This window comes from Gopherus flavomarginatus, chromosome 3, assembly GCF_025201925.1.
Source record: "Gopherus flavomarginatus isolate rGopFla2 chromosome 3, rGopFla2.mat.asm, whole genome shotgun sequence".
Taxonomy (NCBI): Eukaryota; Metazoa; Chordata; order Testudines; family Testudinidae; genus Gopherus; species Gopherus flavomarginatus.
In genome coordinates this window covers 234,034,544-234,056,692 of record NC_066619.1, presented here as the reverse complement: position 1 = coordinate 234,056,692, position 22,149 = coordinate 234,034,544, and the positions used below count along the sequence as shown (strand labels likewise).

General features: G+C 40.4%; 1 protein-coding gene across 3 annotated transcripts in view; it reads right to left on the bottom strand.

The window, feature by feature from the left end:
* SCFD2 (sec1 family domain containing 2) overlaps positions 1-22,149 on the bottom strand; it is a 316,169-nt gene that overhangs the window by 215,074 nt on the left and 78,946 nt on the right. For all 3 annotated transcript variants that reach the window (XM_050947620.1, XM_050947621.1, XM_050947619.1), the window contains exon 4: positions 2,900-3,075. In XM_050947620.1, the coding sequence (XP_050803577.1) occupies positions 2,900-3,075 (176 nt within the window). The remainder of the gene's footprint in view (positions 1-2,899; positions 3,076-22,149) is intronic.

Sequence of the window (22,149 nt, the reverse complement as noted above, 5' to 3'; positions counted from 1 at the left end):
CAAGACCCAGTATTATGTAGTGATTCTTACACAAAAGGACTGGGTTAAGGGAACTTCTTTTCTCTGTTTTGGGCAGTTTAGCTCTAAATGTAATATTGTTTTAGTTTAACAGTTTTGTTATGTTGAATTTTACACTTCTTACCATGAGTTTATCCCAAAGCTATTATAACAGAAAAGAACAACCTCCTACTAAAGAGGGATCTCCCTTTAAAAAATAAAAAAATTGTGAAAACAGCTGTTTGTTTTCAGCATCTACGGTCTGCCATGTTTAAAAAAAAATCAGTAATCTCTTGCTAATAAAATGTTTCCTTCTGAAGAGTAACACAAAAATATCAGTGATATATTGTAGAAACAAGAAGCTTTGCTTTTCCAATTCAAATTATTTTCCAAGCATAACATTTTTAAACATCATAAATAATCTATTTTCCAGTGTATGAGTCCAAATATGGGGATACACTCATAGGTGAGAAAGATGGCAATTAAAATCCACTTCATTTACTAGATATATTTACATAATAAAATCTGCACTGGATACTTTTGACTCAGGAGAAAGTGTGAAGAACAACTATGTCATACAATGTCGGTAGATGCATTTAACCTGCTGTCAGACAGAAATTACACCAGTAGGAGTAAAACTATTTTTATGACTCAACAAAATTTATTTGTCAAGCCAATCTATATTAATTTGCAGTCAAATTACATCTGCCCTTTTCTAAACTTTGTTCTAAATACAGCAGTAAAATGTTAAATGCTAACAGGGCTGTATTTTTTGCAGGAAAAAATAGATATTTTAAGCCGCCAAACTGTATTTATCCACCTATTGTATTTTAGAACAAGTTTCTGCAACCCTTACTCATTGTGAATAATCCTTCCCTTATAACAGTCTCATTGAAACAGATGGGACTACTCATGGAATAAAGTGCTAGTCACTGTGAATAAGGGTGGCAGACTCTGGCCATTAATATATACTTTAGAATCTTTTGGGCTAGATTGTGCCAGATGAAAACAGCCCATAGTAAGGGGTAGTGTTTTGCTCTGCTGCCCCTGGGTGATCCCACAGAAAGAATTAATAGAATCAAAGAAATGTAGAGCTGAAAAGGACATTGAGAAGTCAACAAGTCCAGCCTCCTGCCCTGAGGCAGGACCAAGTAAATCCTAGACCATCCCTGACAGATGGTTGTTCAACCTATTCTTAAAATCTTGCAATGATGGTAGGGTGACCAGATGTCCCAATTTTATAGGGACGGTCCCGATTTTTGGGTCTTTTTCTTATATAGGCTCCTATTACCCCCCACCCTAGTCCTGATTTTTCACACTTGCTGTCTGGTCACCCTAAATGATGGAAATTCCACAATCTCTCTTGGAAGCCTGTTCCAGAGTTTAAATATCCTTATAATTAGAAAGTTTGTCCTAATTTCTAACCTAAATGTCCCTTGCTGCAAATTAAGCCCATTACTCTTGTCCTGCCATCAGTGGACATGGAGAACACCTGATCACCAACCTCTTTATAACAGCCCTAAACATATTTGAAGACTGTTAGCAGGTTCCCACTCAGTCTTCTTTTCTCAAGACCTACCATACCCAGCTTTGTTAACTTTTCCTTACAGGTCAGGTTTTCTAAACCTTTTATCATTTTTGTGACTCTCCTCTGGACTCTCTCCAATTTATCTACGTCTTTCCTAAGTGAAGCACCTGGAATTGGATGCAGTACCAACTGAGGTTTCAACAAGGCCGAGCAGACTGGGACAATTACTTCCCAGAACAATATTAGCCTTTTAAGTAACTACATCGCATTATTGACTCATATTCAATTTGTGATCCACCATAGCTCCCCCTCACACACATACTCTTTTCAGCAGTAGCACCAGCTAGCCTGTTATTCCCATTTTGTAGCTGTGCATTTGATTTTTATTTCTGAAGTGTAGTATTTTGCACTTGTCTTTACTGATTTCCATCTTCTTGATTTCAGATCAATTCTCCAATTTGTCAAAGTCATTTTGATTTCTAATCCTGTCCTCGCAGGTGCTTTCAACCCCTCATATGAAAAGTTTTTAAGCATATTCTCCACTCTATTATCCAAGACATTAATTGTGTGCTCACTCTGCCGTGCTCCAGACAGTGATAATTTGCAGAAGTCCTGTATGAGTTAAGTTACCCACTTTACACTACCTGCACCTAACTCCCTTAGACTCTTTTGAACACCCCTGCTGTATGCAAGCTAAGCAGGATATAGTCTGTTCACTGTACCAACTACTCTTAAAGTTTAGCGGTAGCATAGATAGAAATATAAATTACATATTGGTTAGTGTGTCACTTCCAACAAGAAGTTGTAAGAAGTTGTCAGTGACAATATGAATGTGAGGGAACAAATTAATATCACATTCTTCTAATGGTGGCTTTCCCTATTAAATCTCACCCACTCAATATGTAAATTACACAAGCTTACACTCACATAAAGGTATACAACTTACCACTTTAAGTCATGTCTGAATTTGACTGTCTTGGCTCCAGAAGCCCATTATTTATCATTATTATTTTAAAGCTTAATAGTGATCCTAACCAGTGACATAAATCTATACTGTCATCTTGCAATTCAGTATGCCAATGTTCCAGTCTCAATTTAAAGTATTTTATATACTTTCATCTGTAATATTTAATTTTGTACCTAAATTATTATTAGATTAAAAACTACAAAAATAATAACTGTGTAGTTTCCCATTCTTTTAAATAGCTTGAAATGTATGAAAAGCAAAAGTTCAGGAGGTAGCTTTTTAATACTATCATATAGCCCAAACAAAGTATGCAAAAATAAAGTTGGGCAAAAATATTTAAAACCAACTATGTAAAAGTTACATTGTTTATTTAGTTTAAAGTTAAATAAGCTTATATAATATTGTACCTGCAAAAGTAGCCTTTCAAAGGCTAAGAAGCTGTCCCATTTGGCATTCTGGGGGTGTTTTAAAGCCTGGATTGTGGCCAGCACAAGCTGTAGAAGTCCACAGTGGTTCCTGAGAGCTTTGGAATTGTTTTTGAAAAGCTTGATGTATGAACTGAGCTGTTCTGGGGTGACTCTACCTGTCAAAAGAAAAACAGAGCATATTACCAACATTTCATGACGGTGAATAATCATAAATAGCTGAACAAACCTTTTTAATGACGATGGATAATATTATGCAGTGCTTTTCATTCAGAAAATAAGCTTCACAGCTATGGGTCTGCTCCTGGTTCCATTGCAGTCAACGGGAATTTTGCCCTACGTGTTAATATTAGCAAGTTTGGACTGCATAGTTCTTTTCTATAGGAGTCACTTCATCCATGATTGAAGTGCAGTCATTTTAGATAACACACTTGGCTGATATATAACAACATACAGCAATGCCAAAGAGCAATTTAAGACACAAAGTTAAAAGTAACTTCTCTCATTCAAACATATGGGGAAATTCAAGTAAGCTACCAAAAATCACTCCAATCTCTCTCCCGGACACTGGGCTAACACTTCTACTCTTCGGAAAATTACGGTAGGAATTTTAATGAGCACATGCAGAGGGCTCCTTAGTCTTACACCTTGTCCATAACACTGCACCATCCAGCAGCACAGTCTCTCATGGCACCTGGCTAGGACAAGATTTGGCTCAGTATTGACTCAGGCCTTGGCTACACTGGTGCTTTACAGCGCTGCAACCTTCTCGCTCAGGGGTGTGAAAAAAACACTCCTGAGCGCTGCAAGATACAGTGCTGTAAAGCGCCAGTGTAATCAGTGCCGCAGCGCTGGGAGCACGGCTCCCAGCACTGCAAGCTAATCCCCATGAGGAGGTGGAGTACGTGCGGCACTGCGACCACACTCACACTTCAAAGCGCTGCCGCAGCAGCGCTCCCACAGCAGTGCTTTGAAGATTCGAGTGTAGCCAAGCCCTCAGAGGAAGAATACAACTTACTAAATCACCAGTATCATTTCCTGAAACACATTACAGAAGAGAAACCTCCAAGGGATCTGACCTTTCTCAGCTTATGTGAGTTGAGGAGATCACTGAACAAGACAGTATGATTTCATCCATTGTTCATATATACATGCATTAGTACCCAGTAGACAATCATCTCCTTAATGTAAGAGAAGAGTGTGGATATCCTTTACAGTATATTTTAAGAATTATCATATAGTTAATCCTGAAATAAATATTATTCTATAAAATATTAAAGTGTAAACTATATTGCTTTGTAAACCTAAAAAAACCCACCACAATATTTTGCCCTGTGACCAGGTGTAAGCTGCACTATAGTACCTGATCCCCAGTGAACAAGGTGTGAAATCTAAGTTTCTCCTCTCCTTGTGCAAGTGCTCAAGGGGAGATCTACAAGATCTGACCTACTCTAAGAGCATTATCCCTTGCTGATAACAGGTATCATCAATGTGCACAGCTGAATCATTCTAAACATGGGTTAACTGCAACGCATAGACCAGGATACACCATGCCTGTACCATTTCATGGCATATTATTAGCAATGAGTAATTTTCCTAGTGCAGACCAGGCCTAAGAGTGGTTTGGAAGATCAAATTGGGAGAATACTTGGTATAGTATTGGTATTATAGTCATAGTTAGTTAGGGCTCCAGACCCTGGATCATGGTCAGCTTAAATGAAAGTAAGGCTTTTCTGTTATTAAGTATTATTTATGTTATTTTGATTTTTTTTTTTATAATTTATAATCTTCCTTAAGGAAAGGACCCTGATGATGGCAACTGTATCTTTTTTTTTCCCCTGTTTGGCCTCTTCACCAGTTTATGGGACCCCTCATCTCTTTTCTTCTCTCTAATGGCTTGTTTACACTGCACAGTTTTGTCGGCAAAACAGTGGAGACAAAACAGTGGCGGCATACACACTACAATATTACTTTTTTTTACTCTCCTGTTTTTCTGACCAAAAAACCCCCACCTCGACAAGAGGCAAAAATCTTTCAGCAACAAAGTTAAAGCGACAAAACGTCAATGTAGATGCTGCCATTTATGTCGCCATCACTAGCTTCCCCCAATATCCCACAATGCCCGTCGTGACCACTCTGCTCACTATTTTGAACTTGACTGCCCTGTATTCCAGCTACACAGGCACGTGCCCCTCCCCTTTCAAAGCTTCGGGAAGTTCAGACAGCTGAGCATATGGCAGTAACCAGCAAATCATTAACAGGAAATCCTGCTCTCTCTGGCACTAGGAACACAGTGGCAGGTAGGCAGGGAGTGCATGTGTAGGTGTGTGCTTCCATCTGCTGTCTGAATTTAAAGGGACAGCATGCCAATACACTCCTCCTCCCCCAACACGCACTCTCCCCCCCCCACACACACACACACTCATCCCCCACATTTCAGTTGAAAAGCACCTGGCAATACAATAGGAGGCCTATGGAACAAGAGGATTAAGAAACCTGCATCACGTGACACTGAACCTGTCCCATGAGGCACTGCAAACGCTTCCCAAAGCTCCCTGTGTCCAGTTGCACAGCGGGACAGCTACCCACAGTGCACTGCTCTCTGTGTCGATGCAAGAGCTGCTAATGTGGATGTATTCTGCCAATACAAGGAGCATAGTGTAGACAGTGTTTTAATTAAAGCGGTTGCTGTATGTCAGCATAACTTTTGTTGACAAAACTCTAGTGTAGACAAGGCCTCAGATTTCGTCACAAAGATACAATCTTGAAAGGGCTTTCTTTTAATCCCAGTGATTCTAAGCAGCAAGCACTGGAGATACAGCTCTCCAAATGTATCTTTAAAATATGGAAAGCCATTAAAACAAAAAAATACAAACTCTTTATAGGAATCTTAACTCAAAACATCAAGGCATTTAGTGGGACGAAGAGCTGACAAAAGAGTTCTACAGTTAGTTCACATAGCCTAAAACAGCGACCTCAGCCATATGTGTTTTTAGACTAAACACTGGAACTTTTAGTTGTGTTTTATTTCTTTTAAAGTTTTGTCAGGCAGATGTAGATGGTGACTGGAAAATGCCACCCCATGATGCTTTGCAACATACTTTTGATAAAGAATACATTTTTACCTTTAGCAATCATGATATATAATAGCTCATTCAAAATCTGATAACGTGCTACAATTGAGAAAACATGAAGCTGCAAGTCCCTCTCTCCTCCCCCACAATATAGTCAAATGTGGGGATCATCAAGACCTCTGATTTCAAGTTAGAAAAAATAATTTAATCTCATTCTATTACTAATACTATTCTTTATACAAATAAATCCAGATGCCTTATTGGATCTGTTCCTTTGCGATCCATTCAGCAATTTTTAATGTACAATATCTCTGTTAGCACTAGAATACTAAAAAGGGAAAGTTCCACAGCACATGAAATCAAAGGGCGAAATCCTGGCCCCATTAAGCCAATGGCAAGAATTCCATTGAATTCAATGAAGCCAGGGTTTCACCTGTAATATTTACCATTTCCATACATTTTTCTGTAAATCTGCCTAAAGTGTGTGTACCCCCCTCTGACAACCCCCTCGTCCCCCTCCGCTTCCATTTCTGCTCCTTTTTTTCCAAACTCAGCTCCAGAACCCTGGACTTACGCAGAACCTCACTGCTTTTTGGACACAGGCGTCTGACCACAAGGAACAAATTGCAGGATCAGGGCCTATATTAGGCTAGCTGCCTAATTCTAAAGTCCTCCTATATAATGGAGGTAGAGTCCATACTGTCTTTCTAAGGGATACAAATAAGTTAAGAATATCCTTTCTTGCACAAAAGTTAAAAACTAAGTAGAAATTAGGAAGTGAACTTTGACAAGGGATACAGCAGGAGGCAACCATTTATTTATGTTTGTAAAACAAACAAGCATTCATCTCAGACTCAGGCTGCCGCTGCATTCAGATATTTATTATGAAAATTAATAGACCAGATTAAATCCTACTCCAGCAATAATTATACAAACATGCCCTAGTAAACATGGTAATAAATGAAAACATCTCTGCAGAAGGCAAAATAACAAAAACAATACCTCCAAACCTCAGCCCACCCACTTCCCAAATGCCTGGGAAGAAAAAAAGGGGTTTTGCAATATGTCTGAAATGTTAACAGATCCAAGCTCTGGAAGAATGCAGAGAGTAAATTCCAGTCTGACGACCCCTCTCAAAGAACATCTTAACAGCAATTTTGTTGTTTGGAGTGAAGGAGAATCAGCTCAAGAGCCTCTGATGATCTCAGCTTTGGCTGTATGTCCAAAGAAAATAATCTATTTCCCACAAAACTGGGCCCCAAAACTTTTAGGACCATGCAGGCTAAAACCAACACTTGAATTCCACCTGGAAATTACTGGACAGCAAATGAAGATCCCAAAACTACAAGTTATACAAGCCTCGTAGACAAACAATAACTTCTGTTGAAATGATTTATTTTTTCCTTTATCAGAGTTGTGTTCAAATAACTTTATAACAGCTTTGAAAACAACAGGTGCAAGAAAACACATTAAACATAAAAATATTAAATGCACAAATAATGACCTACATTAGCTTGAGGTGGAGTGAAAAAGGGGAAGTGATTTGTCTTCCAGGAATAAACCCTTGCACAATTTTTTTAAAAGCGTAATATTAAACATATTTGGGCAAAAACTCTTAGGCTATACAAATAAAATAATGACAATGTTGGAGGCTTAGTCTAAAGTTTATGGTGAAGAAAAACTAGTGGAAGAGTAGCAGATGATTCAGGGAACTCATAATGGAACAGAAAGACTTTCACTTCAAAGTTAATGGTTTGAATCCAGTTCAGCTTAACAACAATGAAAATTGTAACTTCTTAGCTGTTCTGTGAATAGTCTGTGTGAAGTTAGTTAATGTATTCTAGAAATATTACCAGGTCTCTACAGAGGTACCTCAGTTTATCAGCCTTCCATCAATTAAACAAAATGTAACACTTAACACCTCCTGCTCACTTAAAAAAACCCTCCTACTCTATATTACTGCTTAAAGATCGATCAAAAACGTGACCAAAAATACCCAAGCCATTCTTTTATTGCCCTCAAACTGTCTCTTCTCTGGAGTCTACTCCATCCATGGCTGTAGAAGTACACTCTGAAGTCCTTAAGAGTGCTTTCCTGCTGAGGAAAATCTCTCTCTTTCCCCATAACAGTAATGCTCCATTGGACACTGGAACACAGGAAGGGAGACAATCCCTCAGATAACATGTTCCTATACCAAATGGAGGATTAGAACTAGAACCCCAAGTTCCCTCACAACTTAGCAGGAATCCAGTACAGAAAATGGAGCACTGATATTCTGTGCTCAGAATGCCTTATTATAGACATTATAGACTCATAGGTCAGAAGGGACCAATCTGATCATCTAGTCTGACCTCCTGCACAAGGCAGGCCACAGAACCCCACCCATCCGTTATTCAATCTGCACTGACTGACATTCTGAATCCTTTTCAGGGGTTGCCCTTAAAGTGCAATGCAGCAATTTAGCTTCAACGTTACACACACATGGCCCAGTGGCAAGGTCCCCATGGAAAAGGCAGAGTCACAAGTTTTGTCCCATCAAAAGGAGTACTGTACACCACAACCGTCATCCAAAATGTCTAGACACAGCAATGGGCCCAACAGCGACAGAGCCTATGGGACACAGAGTTGACCTCAGTTGGTGTAGCAGATCTTAGTGTGATTCCTAGAAGAAGGCAGGCATACCAAAAAACATCACCACAACAGGCATCTATTCCGGCATCTCAGCAGAAACACCATGAAGTGACAGGACAGAGAGACTGTGCTACTCTTTCTTATAATTCAGATGAGTGTCTACAGAGTTTGCAGATTCATTTCTAGTAGAACAAAGAACTGTTCTACTTTGAGCTTGGCTAATTCTTGCTCTGTGATCTCAGTTGCATGTTATCTTCCTTCACTGGGCTTCTGTTTCCTTACTTGTAACATGAAGTTAGTAGCTTAGCTATCCCACATGGATTTTGTATAGCTTAAGAACATAAGAATGGTTAAGAAAGACGCTGAGAATGGGAGACACGGGACGGCTCACTTGATGATTACCTGTTCTATTCATTCCCTCTGGGGCATCTGGTATTGCCACGGTTGGAAGACAGGATACTGGACTAGACGGATCTTTGGTCTGACCCAGTATGGCCAGTCTTATGTTCTTATGCATTTAGTGGGTAAGCTGAGGGGCATTTTCATCAAGCAGCTGAGGGGCACTTGGGGAAAGCAGATATCTAGGTACTGGCACAAAGAAGGGTACCTGGCCCTTCTAAAGGGAAATAGGTCTCAGCCTACCTCTGGTGCAGCTCGTTTGCCTCCCCAAAGGAATTAAATCACATGCCAGACAATCATATGACTAAACCAGTCTTCTGTTGGGGGAGGGCGGTCGGACAGGAAAAAAAGGGTGATTGCAGTGTGAAGCTGCAGGAAGTCCCCTGCACTGGTCTCTGAGGAAGGGAACTGTGGCTAGGTAGAAAGATACTGCTGGAAGTCTTGTTTTCCTTCTGTGAGAAGGCAAAAAAGGCAGAGCAGACTTTGTATCTTCTTTAACAACTTACAAAACAGTGACACACGGTACCCCTGGGAGGAGGGGCTGTGCCCATTTTAAGACTAGGGTGGATGATCTTTTTGAGCTTATTTTGAATTTTACATGAATAAAACTAGACCCTAAGAAAGGCAGTTATGAGACTTGTGAAAATCTTTTTTTCCCAAGTGTGAAAGTCACTGGCAGCCTCCCTTAACAGCTTACAAGCAGCCAGTAGGGAGAAGCAGAAGCAGAAGCAGAAGCCTCACGGACACAGTACCCTGAACTTTTGAACTGTCTCCCCTTATCAGTTTTGAGGCAGTTGAAGCTGGTTCTTAGCTGTTTTTTGCTGAGCAGATTGCAGAAGTGCAGGGTTTGTTAACCACCAATCAAATGCTAGCACGTCCGAAGCCTGTGTGTGAGAGTGTATAAAAGATTCTTGATTTTTGTATTGAGTAGAGTTTTTTGTACCAAGGTACAAGGCTCTCCTTTCTTCTGCAGAATAAAGCATCTTTTCCTTATCTCTGTCGGGCTGTTATTGGCTCTCAGCTAGGCAGACCCGATATTTCGGTAACACAAAGAACCAAGATGGGGAAATGAAACAGGCTGCTGCAGAGCCACCCCTGGCTATGAGGAGGCATTCAGAAGGAGGCTGTCCTCTTACATGTACATAAATAAAATTATATACTTCCCTCTGCATATGCTTTTTAATCATGGTTTTAGAAGCAACTGAAGTGGAGAAGCCAGAGTTGCAAAATTTAAAGTGAAATTAAGTACTACCTATGTCTATAAAATGACTGGAAATCTACAACACTGCTTGGCTGAGCCATCTCCTAGCTTGTTTTGAGTGAAAGAGTGGAGCTTGGTTGTGGGCAGAACCTGGAAAAGTACCAACACATCTTATTCCTGCGCTGACCCCTGGAACCCAGAGGTGAGTACAAGCCCCTGAGATACCCAGACAGCAGCAGGAAAGCCAGGTGCCATGAAGTGGGTTCCAAAGAGGATGGATCTAGACTATTCTCAGTGGTACCAGATGACAGAACAAGGAGTAATGGTCTCAAGTTGCAGTGGGGGAAGTTTAGGTTGGATATTAGGAAAACTTTTTTCACTAGGAGGGTGGTGAAGCACTGGAATGGGTTACGTAGGGAGGTGGTGGAATCTCCTTCCTTAGAGGTTTTTAAGGACAGTCTTGACAAAGCCCTGGCTGGGATGATTTAGTTGGGGACTGGTCCTGCTTTGAGCAGGGGGTTGGACTAAATGACCTCCTGAGGTCCCTTCCAACCCTGATATTCTATGATTCTATGACCTCTAGGAAATGAGCTGACTGAAAAAATATATGCCCAGAGGATTTCAGTTGGCTTTTTAAAATGCACACATTCTCATTTAGCATTAAGTCATGTGTTTTCAGACATTCTTGAGTGCTTCATCATGTTCTTGGCAAGTTGTTCCAAAGACAAGCATGTCATTGCAATAGGTCAGTACATTATTCACAGGACTGATTATCTGTCTGATAATGCTTTGGACAATTTATACAGCTGAGTATACTTAAAGGATCACCTTGGGCATGGTGCAATCCAATATGAGTGGAAATCATGATGATATGGATTAGGGCAGGGGTCGGCAACCTACGGCACGCATGCCAAAGGTGGCACAAGAGCCCATTTTTGATGGCACGTGGCGGCAGGCTGAGACGCTCAGCTCACCATCACTCTGGGGTTTCTGCTGCCGGCTCCTGCCAGCCGGGGTCCCACCGCCGGTCCCACTCAACAGGAGCCAGTGGCCAAAAAACAGAGTGGGGGTGGGCTGAGCTGCTCAGTCATTGCTCTGGGGTTCCCGCTGTTGGCCCCTTGCCAACAGGGTCCCCGCTGCCGGCCCCACTCAGCACCCACTGCCAGCCTGGGTGAAGGAACTCCAGGCTGGCAGCGGGTTGAGACCCTGGCTGGCAGGAGCCGGCGGCCAGAACCCCAGAGTGGCAGTGGGCTGACCTGCCCAGCCCGCCGCTGCTCTGGGGTTCCGGCTACTGGCCCCTTGCCAGCCAGGGTCCCCACCGCAGCCCCACTCAGCTTGCTTCCGGTTGGAGTTCTAGCGCAGACCCCCTGCCAGACAGGGTCCAGGCTTCTAGCCCTGCTCAGCCCTACCAGCCGCCAGCTCCACTCACCTCAGCTGCCCATCTGGGGTTCCAGCCGCTGACCTTCTGCCAGGCTGTTAACAATTGATCACTGAGAAGCCTGTGTGCAGCTTAAAGTATCCAAATACGTGCCAAACATTGGAAAACTCAGCAAGGAAAAGCAAGGGCAAGGATCACACTAAACTGCTAAGATCTGCTTTTAATTTAATTTTAAATAAAGCTTCTGAAACATTTTAAAAACTTTGTTTACTTTACATATAACAGTAGTTTGGTTATGTAATATATAGACTTATAGAGAGACCTTCTAAAAAACGTTAAAATGTATGTCTGACACACTAAGCCTTAAATTAGAATGTATAAATGAAGACTTGACACACCACTTCTGAAAGGTTGCTGACCCCTGGATTAGGGGTATAGTTTGTGTTCCTATAACACTTTTTGAAGTAGGGTCTTGATTCCAATTCCATTAAAAATGTAGTGTGCAGGTCCATCCAGATTCAGTGTCATATGATGGTCCACTTTAAATGTTACATTTGGAGAATGCATGACCACACAAATGTGCATTGCATCTTCATTTTGTGCTTTGAAGACATTTACAGCTTTAGAACCCCACGGGGTAGATCTTTTTAATAATGTCTTGCTTTTATATTTTTCTTGTTCCTTTCAGATAGTTCTCTCATTCTCTTCTGTGTTCTGGGCTACAGGTGTGTCTGTCTTACCTTTATGTAAATAAATCTGGAAGTCCCTTATTTTTTCCCCAAGTTATGAAACATGGTGAGGTACTTTACTAGGAGACTTAATACCAACATCCATAGTGTTTTGGTCAACAAAGATATTTGCCACCTTTTTTATTATGCATAAGGAAAAACCTGACAAAGGTATCAGTATTTCCACATAGGAAATCATTTGGTGATATAGAATATAGGTTTTGCAGTTGATCCTCCCTTTGTCACTTATTTTGAACAAGCCCAGCATGGGGCGCAACTCTCAGCAGAACATGTTAAATCTTTGTCTTTGAAACTAGTCTGGTTTTGTTCTGCAGATAATGATGCATTGTCTAAATCAGATTTACAGGTGACCCAGATTATCAGTGGCTCCATGCTTGTGTCTATTAATTGCATATTTGTTTTGGGGCATCAGCCCTTTCATCTTGGTAGGCTGTTAACACAAAAGCAGCAGCTTCTTCTTCAGACTTTAGGTCAGTCCCTACATAGCGAATTTTTCTGAAAACTGCATTTTCTCTTGTGTCTCCTAGGTGAAAATCAGAAGTTTGAAAATTTGTGATGACATGACTGTCAGTTGGCTTCTTGCTGTGCCATACTGACCCAAGGTGCTCTCTCTCTGCTAGGCACTGTACACTGCAGACCAGCAGAGAGCCACTTACCCAGAAGGCTTAAAATCAAAACAGACAATGAATAGATAAAGAGTAGTGCAGTGGTTCTCAAACTTTTGCACTGGTGACCCCTTTCACATAGCAAGCCTCTGAGTGTGATCCCCTTTATAAATTAAAAACACATTTTTATATATTTAGCACCATTATAAATGCTGGAGGAAAAGCAGGGTTTGAGGTGGTGGCTGACAGCTCGCGACCCCCCACATAATAACCTCACGACCCCCTGAGGGATCCCGACCCCCAGTTTTAGCATCCCTGGAGTAGCGGATGGGATGGAACATATCAAAAACAGATGTCAGAGAAGCGATGGTGAGAATGCATCTACATTTTGTTTTGGTTTTTTGTTGTGTTGTTTTTAAACAGGTGTTATTTACAAATAGTTCTTGAAAACAGGGCTAGCATTTGTGGCCCCTCAGAAAAACATTTCTTTCCACAAATGCCACAGGTTCACTCTCATGTGAAGGGGCCTAACAAATTCATGGCCATGAAAAATGCTTCACAGACCGTGAAATCTGGTCTTTTGTGTACTTTTACCTTCTACAACACCAATTTCACGGGGGAGACCAGAATTTCTCAAATTGGGGGTCCTGACCCAAAAGGAAGTTGGGGGGGTCGCAAGGTTATTTTTTTGTGGGGGGGGATTGTGGTACAGCCATCCTCACTTCTGCACAGCTGCCTTCAGAACTGGGTGGCCGAAGAGTGGCAGCTGCTGACTGAGGGCCCAGCTCTGTAGGCAGCAGCGCAGAAGTAAAGGTGGCAATACCATACCCTGCCATCCTTACTTCTGCTGGCAGCAGCTCTGCCTTCAGAGCTGGGCTCCCAGCTGCCCAGCCTCCACTCTCCAGCTGCGCAGCTCTGAAGGCAGTGCAGCTAGCTGCAGCAGCGCCAAAGTAAGGGTAACAATACACAGCCCCCTTACAATAATCTTGGAACCCCCCCAACAACTTTTTGGGTCAGGACCCCTACAATTACAAACACTGTAATTTACTATTTTTAAAATCCTATGACTGTGAAATTGAACAAAATGAACTGTGAATTTGGTAGGACCATAACTCATGTGGGATAGTCCCCTTTGTGAACATATGGTTAAGCACAATTATGGCAATATTGTCTGACTTCTGACTAGCAGGTGTCTTCCTTTTGCTGCATACGTACACTTAATAAACATTGGGAAGTAGAACAGGCCACCATTTCTTGGGCACATAGGCAAATATTTCCAGTCCTCTATCATGTTGCAAGAGTGCCATAGGAGCCATTTCTGTTTCTTCAAGCATGTACTGATAGTCACCTACATAGAGATCACACTAATATTTATTGTACAACTCATCTAGAGCATGGAATCTAGCTAAACCAAATTTGCACAGCCCTCATAGGGTTAACATCTATCTATTGTAGTGCTTTGTAAATCTAAAGACATAGTTTCTGTTTTATAAAGTTACATGTTGGTGCAAAATTTTTAGTGAATCTTTTCTGCATTGAGTATGTTTGATTGCTCTGTATCTTCTTGCAGGTTATTTATCTCATGTAGCTTTAGTACTATGCTTTTAAGATCAGTGAACTATTCTCTCATCATTGGTGTTGTCAGTGGCTATGTAGCATTCAACATTTTCATGTCACTGATGCCACAGTTGAGCTGCCTCCACCTTTGCGGAGGTATTTGTTTCAGTGAGTTGTCCTTTTTTGCTGTACAGTGAGATTTTTCTTCTGGTGAGAAAATTTAAAATAAAAATAATTACTACAAAGACGTAATGGACATTTCTTGATCCAATGAATAAGAGAAGCATCCATGTGTACTTATAATGATACTGTGCCACTTTCAGCGGAGACCAAGAAGTGGCAATGCACCCATTTCCTTTTCGTAGTGCACAGTGGTGTCCTCAGTGTTGTCAGTTGGCTTTGATGCATCTATAGGTAGAGTACAGTTTATTTCTATATAACAGGAACCCTGACTTAGTTTTATGCCTACTATTGGTTAGTGGATAATCAGTAAACACTGATGGAGGTATTTTTGGACACATCTTGCCTGTCTTTTATCTCAAGATACATGCCTAAAATGGCCTCAACATGTTATATGACAACCGGAGTCAGAAGTCTCTTGCAGGTATTGTCATGTATTACCCTCTCCTAAACATTAGAAAGTGTCATCCTAATTATAATGGGTTGAAACTATGTATTTCTGATAATCTAGAATCAAAACTTTCATTATTTTTAAGTAAGCAGTCTAAGATGCTATTTTTGTCAGTTTTTCCTATCACAAAATCATGATCTTCCCATTTTTAAAGCCAATCCAAGCTTCAAAGGAATTACATGATAATAATTATGATATGTGAAAGACAATGCAAGTTTAGTTTAAACCCTTGGACTTTCTGAAGCTAAAATGTGATGGATATATATCAGTGCATTAATGTTTACCATAACTGATCATAGGAAAACAGGTTACAAATTATGTAAAGTAAAGGCAAATTAATGAAGAGCTAATACAATTTTATTTTATTAACTGACAGACTTCTGGCCCTAAAGTCTATGAGTCTCTGATGAAGTTGATATTCACTATCTGCAATTTTACAGTAACATAATAAAATTGGATTTAATTGTAGTATTCTTACAAGATCAACATACTTCTGTTTTCTTTTAAACTTTTAGAATTACCTTTAAGCTGTAATAACAACCAGACATATAAAGAGACCTGCTCATGAATTCAAATTAAGTGTTTTGAGTTTTCTGTCTACAACAAAAATTGAGATTAAATATATAAGAGCTTTATCCAAAAACTCCAGACTCACAAAGAGCCTATTGTCAGCAAACTCCTCTGTTAAAAGAAATAATAGTAAGGTTAGCCAAATAGTACTGTTTCCATGTGCCAACTGTAATTTAATCAAAGATAACATACTACCAGTATATTGCTGTTTCACATCACTGCACTGGATTCCAATAATGTCTCACTTCCATCTGCTAACGGTTTTACAGCAATAAAGTGCAAAGTAAGTGAGCTATGAGGCACACGTATGATATGCCTTACAATTTTATTAGGGCTTGAACTGTTTGTTACCTGTCTTACACCACTGAGATTATATATGCTCTAAGGTTATTCACTGAGTAAAGATAGGACTAAAATAGTTTATTTGAAACCCTGAAATACAGTTTAGCCTTCGAGCTCTGCAAAAGACATGAAGCAGAACAATAAATTGTATAGGCTATAGTATGCACTTCTTGTAATACAAGCACAGAACTGGAATTTTATTGTAAACTGAATTTTTATATCTTATTTTCTTATAAATTATAATAGACCTTAATATCTCCTCCTACAAGGTAAACGAACATAGTTAAGCAACTATTAAACGTACTTAGAAAATAAATCGTTATTCAGCTGTTACATAAGATGAAGAAAAAAGTATGGAAGTACAGCAAGAACTGACAGGGATTTGAAGGGGATTTCAATGCAGTCTCTTCTGTGAGCAAGAGTCAGGCTAGCTGTAACCCTAATAACGCAAGACTTGTAGAAACGAGGATTGTATGAGGCAAGTGAAAAACAACTGTGTAAAAAGTTGTTGCGACCTTGTGTAGATAGATATTGAATATAGACTAGAGTCTAAATAAATGTGAAAATAAGACATCAGAATGACCTATGTATAAACAAAATGCAGCTGTTGCTCATTATTGTATGTAACAAAAGGTATAAATGCTTGCTTTAATTGTTTACCTGGAAAGGGACCTGTTTAGCTCTCTCCTTCCATGCAATTGCTAGAGATAATAAAGTATCTGATTTGCTGCACCCAACCAAAAAGTGAGAACTATGTTTTTCTCCAACAAAAGGCAACCCCAATATTTACCTGCTACAGAAATATCATCCTAAAATATCAGGGGCCAAATTCTGCTCTCACCTATGCTTCTTCAACTACATTTAGCCTATGAAGATTTATAAAGCTTTTAATGTTCAAGATACATACTTTTCTGAGCAGGCTGAATTCATTCAGTCTTTGGTTCATTATCACCTCTTCTAAAATGTTCCTGCTAACCTGCACTGGTTAACATAATTCCATTCAATTATGAATAAATTTTCCCTTTACCCATTTCAGCCTCCCTGATAAATAGGGCAAATTTTCTTTAACAGTCTCATCTCTGTAGTTAATATTTTTTTTAATTGCTGAGAACATTTCCAGAACTATTTCCACCACCTCCCATATGACCTAGATCTGTTGCCCCGTTAACAAAACACAGCGGCTGTAATGTTCCCTGGGGTATCCAGAGTTGTGAGGCACCTCACAACCACCTGCCCTTAGCATGAAGGAATCCTGTCTGTGCCTGCTGTGGATCAGGTCCCTGAAACCATCAACCTCTGAGAGCACAAGCACTGCCTTCAAGGCCTCGCTTTCTCTGTAGTAGCAATGGTTTCACACCAATCTCTGAGTTCTCTGAGAGCTCCCTGAAGAGTCCAACCCCTTATCCACTGAAAGGTTACAAAATTACCAGGCCTGCTGTCCCCAAAGGAACAGTGCACACCAGCTTGTAAGATTCAACTCAGGACCAGCACTCTGCTTAACAGCACAGGCCTTAGATATATTTTAAAGCGAAAACAAGAATAAGTTTACTATCAAAGAAGAGAGAGATATTCAAGTGACAGTGAGTGAAAATATTGGACACTAATGGCTACACATAAAACAAAATCATAACACATTTTCTAGAAATTAAACCCAACTAATCAGTTAACCAACTGCTAAAGAAGTTTCTCACCCAAAGTTCTCTAAAGCATTTCCAGCCAAGCCTGGGGGAGACCCCACTTTCATGAAGCAAATTTGCTGTCCATTTGCTTCTGAGGTGAGCAACACCAGCGTAACTTTACTCCCAAACATAAAGCAAATCTTTGGTGTTCTCCCCTCCCACTGTTTCTCTCTTCATTTTAGTTTCTTTCTGAAGTTCTTATAATCTTTCATTTACATTCAGTTCAGAGTGGTGATAGGATACCCACTGTGAATGAGACTATACTCAATTTACATATAAACAGGTCGATGGTTAGACATCTCTTCTCTGACACAAAACTTGTTTTTCAACTTTGCTGGTGACCAGTACCTAGACATAGACTTTAAGAACATATTTTCAATATATACACATATCACTCTTTACACAACATCTGCACATGCATGTTGCAATGATACTGATGACAACTGTGACACCAGTTTTTATCTGAGATCTCATATTACATTCTTTGGTGAATCAGAATGTGCATGCCAGACTCAGGAGATTCCTGTAACCCCTATGCACCCACTCTGTGCCCCTTGCCAGGTGGCACTAAGAGGTTTCTGGGTCACATTGTCCTTTAGCTTAAATAGCTCTTCACTGGAAATGCCTTGCCTGGATCACAGCTGCCTTTTTCACAGCCACATGACATTGGTGGCTCATCGTCATCCGGCAATCAATCAACACACTCAGTTCTCTTTCCTCTGTCATTTCCAACTAAAGAGCCCTGAGTTTGTAACAGGAATTCTTATTAACAGATCCTATGTGCATGATCTGACACTTCATACTATTGAATTTCATCCCTACCTGAACTTTTCTAAGCTGTTCATGAAAACATAATAAAAATTACAATAGCAGCTTGAAACTGAATGAAGCTAATAGAGAAGCCTGTCATAATGACCTCTGCCTTTTTTAAACCCTGAAGTTTCTAATAAACTCAACTGTTAGGTTACAGATATTCAGGCCTGTCTTTAAAGTCCTATACTTTAAGAATTTAGGTATATGTTTATCATTTAGCGAGTTATAGAGGTATAAAAGAAAGAATCTGTGTAAGGGCCTTCTCTCATTGTGACAGTCTGAGGCCCTCTTCTTAAGCTAAGGCCTTTGACTAAGCAGTGGGAAGAGTCATAAGCTGGGAAGCGTATGGTCACGTCCTCACAGTCCAAACTAGTCACATTCTGGGGCTGTTAGAAAGGTGACCCAATCTATCACCTCCAGATAAAGGGAAGAGCCTAGAAGATGAAAAAGGAAATTTAGTTTGATAGTTTTCTGTTTGGTAAGAATTCACTTATCAATAGACACAGCTGGGAAACCCTAATGTCTTTATAGATGTAGCTGTAAAATCCTCACTTCTGTATTGTTTTGTCATTATAGTTCCCACTTTGCTATTGTTTATTTGCATGGTCTCTGTCTGGTTCTGTGATTGTTTCTGTCTGCTGTAGAATTAATTTTGCAGGGTGTAAACTAATTAAGGTGGTGGGATATAATTGGTTAGCTAATCATGTTACAATATGTTAGGATTGGTTAGGTAAATTTCAGTAAAATGATTGGTTAAGATATAGCTGAGAATATTACTATATAAATTAGGGGGAAAACAGGAGGTAAATTAGGATTCGAAAATAAGGAAAAAGAAACTTGGATTTAAGCTTACTGGAAGTTCACCCCAATAAACATTGAACTGTTTGCTTCTTTGAACTTCGGGTATTGTTGCTCTCTGTTCATGCAAGAAGGACCAGGAAAATGGGTGGTGGTGCAGGAATAAACTCTCTAACATCACCTTTTAAAAAGAAATTGATAGTAGGGCTTTTCTTTTCACAATAATTTTTAATAAATCCTCGATTAAAACAATACATTTCAAGCAATTGAAAGATCCAGTAAAATTCCTGAAATCAGTTTTCTTTGACAGATTATCATGCACTGATTCTGAAAAGACCAATAATTTCCTTTTATACACATATGCGACAATTAGATCTTAGTTCTTATGCCCCTCTGGAGGTAACTTATCAAGCTAACTATCAACATGCAATAAAAAGTCACTGGAATACATACCAAAACAGGGCGCACATACCAAGGGAAACCTTTACAAAAGAAATACTTCTGTGTTTTTAAAACTAATAAAATGGAGTCCAACCACACCAGTGAGAAAGAAGGGCAGCCTCACTAAATTGCTAGGAAGGGGCCAGTGGGATAGGAAGGGCACAGTGGATCTGAGAAGCTAGGCTCTGTAGATCCTTGTTGGGCTGCATGCGTTAGTACATTTGACTTTTGTTTAACACAAACAAGTAAACAAACTAAAGCAGATGCTGCTTTAGCATAAGCATGGCTGTGGGACCTGCACAGATAAGTCTGTGAAATTACAAACAAAAAACGAGGGCATTTTAAGTAGGAAAAAAAAAGGGTATGTCAAGGAAAGAAAGACCAAGATTAGTGTTTTAAGCTCCAAGTGAGCCTCACAAATCGTACACTTTGAGCTAGTGTGTGTAACCTTAATGCAAAAGAACAGATTAAAAAAATACTTCATCATTCTGCTTCATATTGTAATAACCTTAGTCCCAGATTTGGACCTTAGCATCCAAAATATGGGGGTTAGCATGAAAACCTCCAAGCTTAGTTACCAGCTTGGACCTGGTACCTGCTGCCACCACCCAAAAAATTAGAGTGTTTTGGGGCACTCTGGTCCCTCTGAAAAACCTTCCCTGGGGACCCCAAGACCCAAATCCCTTGAGTCTCACAACAAAGGGAAATAATCCTTTTTCCCTTCCCCCCTCCAGGTGCTCCTGGAGAGATACACAGACACCAGCTCTGTGAATCCAAACAGAGTGAATCTCCCTCTCTGTTCCCAATCCTGGAAACAAAAAGTACTTTCCTATTCCCCCAGAGGGAATGCAACATTAGGCTAGCAATCCAACACACAAATCTCCCCTTGATTTCTTCCTCCCACCAATTCCCTGGTGAGTACAGACTCAATTTCCCTGAAGTAAAGAAAAACTCCAACAGGTCTTAAAAGAAAGCTTTATATAAAAAGAAAGAAAAATAAGTACAAATATTCTCTCTGTATTAGATGATACAACACAGGGTCAATTGCTTAAAAGAATATTGAATAAACAGCCTTATTCAAAAAGAATACAAATCAAAGCACTCCAGCACTTATATTCATGCAAATACCAAAGAAAAGAAACCATATAACTTACTATCTGATCTCTTTGTCCTTACACTTGGAAACAGAAGACTAGAAAGTAGAACTACTTCTCCAAAGCTCAGAGAAAGCAGGCAGCCAGAAAACAAAGACCTTAGACACTCAATTCCCTCCACCCAAAGTTGAAAAAATCCGGTTTCCTGATTGGTCCTCTGGTCAGGTGCTTCAGGGGAAAGAGACATTAACCCTTAGCTATCTGTTTATGACACGCCCCCCAAATTGCAGACAGTGGGGAAGCTCACTGGCGGCGATTTCCTTCTAGAACTTGAAAATAAACAGATTAATACAACACATACACCTTTACATATACTCCTAAGTATATAACTAACAGACTTCTACATTTTAAGAACACTTTTTAACTACTGAATTCTGGGAAACTCTCACGGGAGAGTGCATCAGCTACTTTGTTAGAAGCTCCTGTGATGTGTTGAATTTCAAAATCAAAATCTTGGAGAGCTAAACTCCAACGAAGAAGTTTCTTGTTGTTCCCCTTGGCAGTATGAAGCCACTTTAGTGCAGCATGGTCAGTTTGTAGTTGGAACCGCCGTCCCCAAACATATGGGTGTAGCTTTTCCAGGGCGTACACAATGGCATAGCATTCCTTTTCACTGACTGACCAGTGACTTTCCCTCTCAGACAGTTTCTTGCTGAGAAACACGACAGGATGGAAGTTGTGATCTGTTGCTTCCTGCATGAGCACTGCTCCTATACCACGCTCAGATGCATCTGTGGTTACTAGGAATGGCTTGTCAAAATCCGGGGCCCTGAGCACAGGGTCCGACATGAGCGTTGCCTTAAGTTGGGTAAAGGCCTTTTGACACTCATCAGTCCACTTAACTGCATTTGGCTGGGTCTTTTTGGTCAGGTCGGTCAGTGGGGCAGCGATTTGGCTGTAGTGGGGTACAAATCGCCTGTAGTATCCGGCCAAGCCTAAGAAGGATTGGACCTGCTTCTTGGACCGTGGGACAGGCCACTTTTGGATAGCATCCACCTTGGCCTGTAGGGGGTTTATGGTTCCTCGACCCACCTGGTGCCCCAGGTAAGTCACTCTGTTTTGGCCTATTTGACACTTTTTGGCCTTAACAGTTAGTCCTGCCTGCCTGATGCGCTCAAAGACCTTTTCCAGGTGTAGTAGGTGTTCGGGCCAGGAGTCTGAAAAAATGGCCACATCATCGAGGTAGGCAACTGCAAATTCTCCCAGTCCA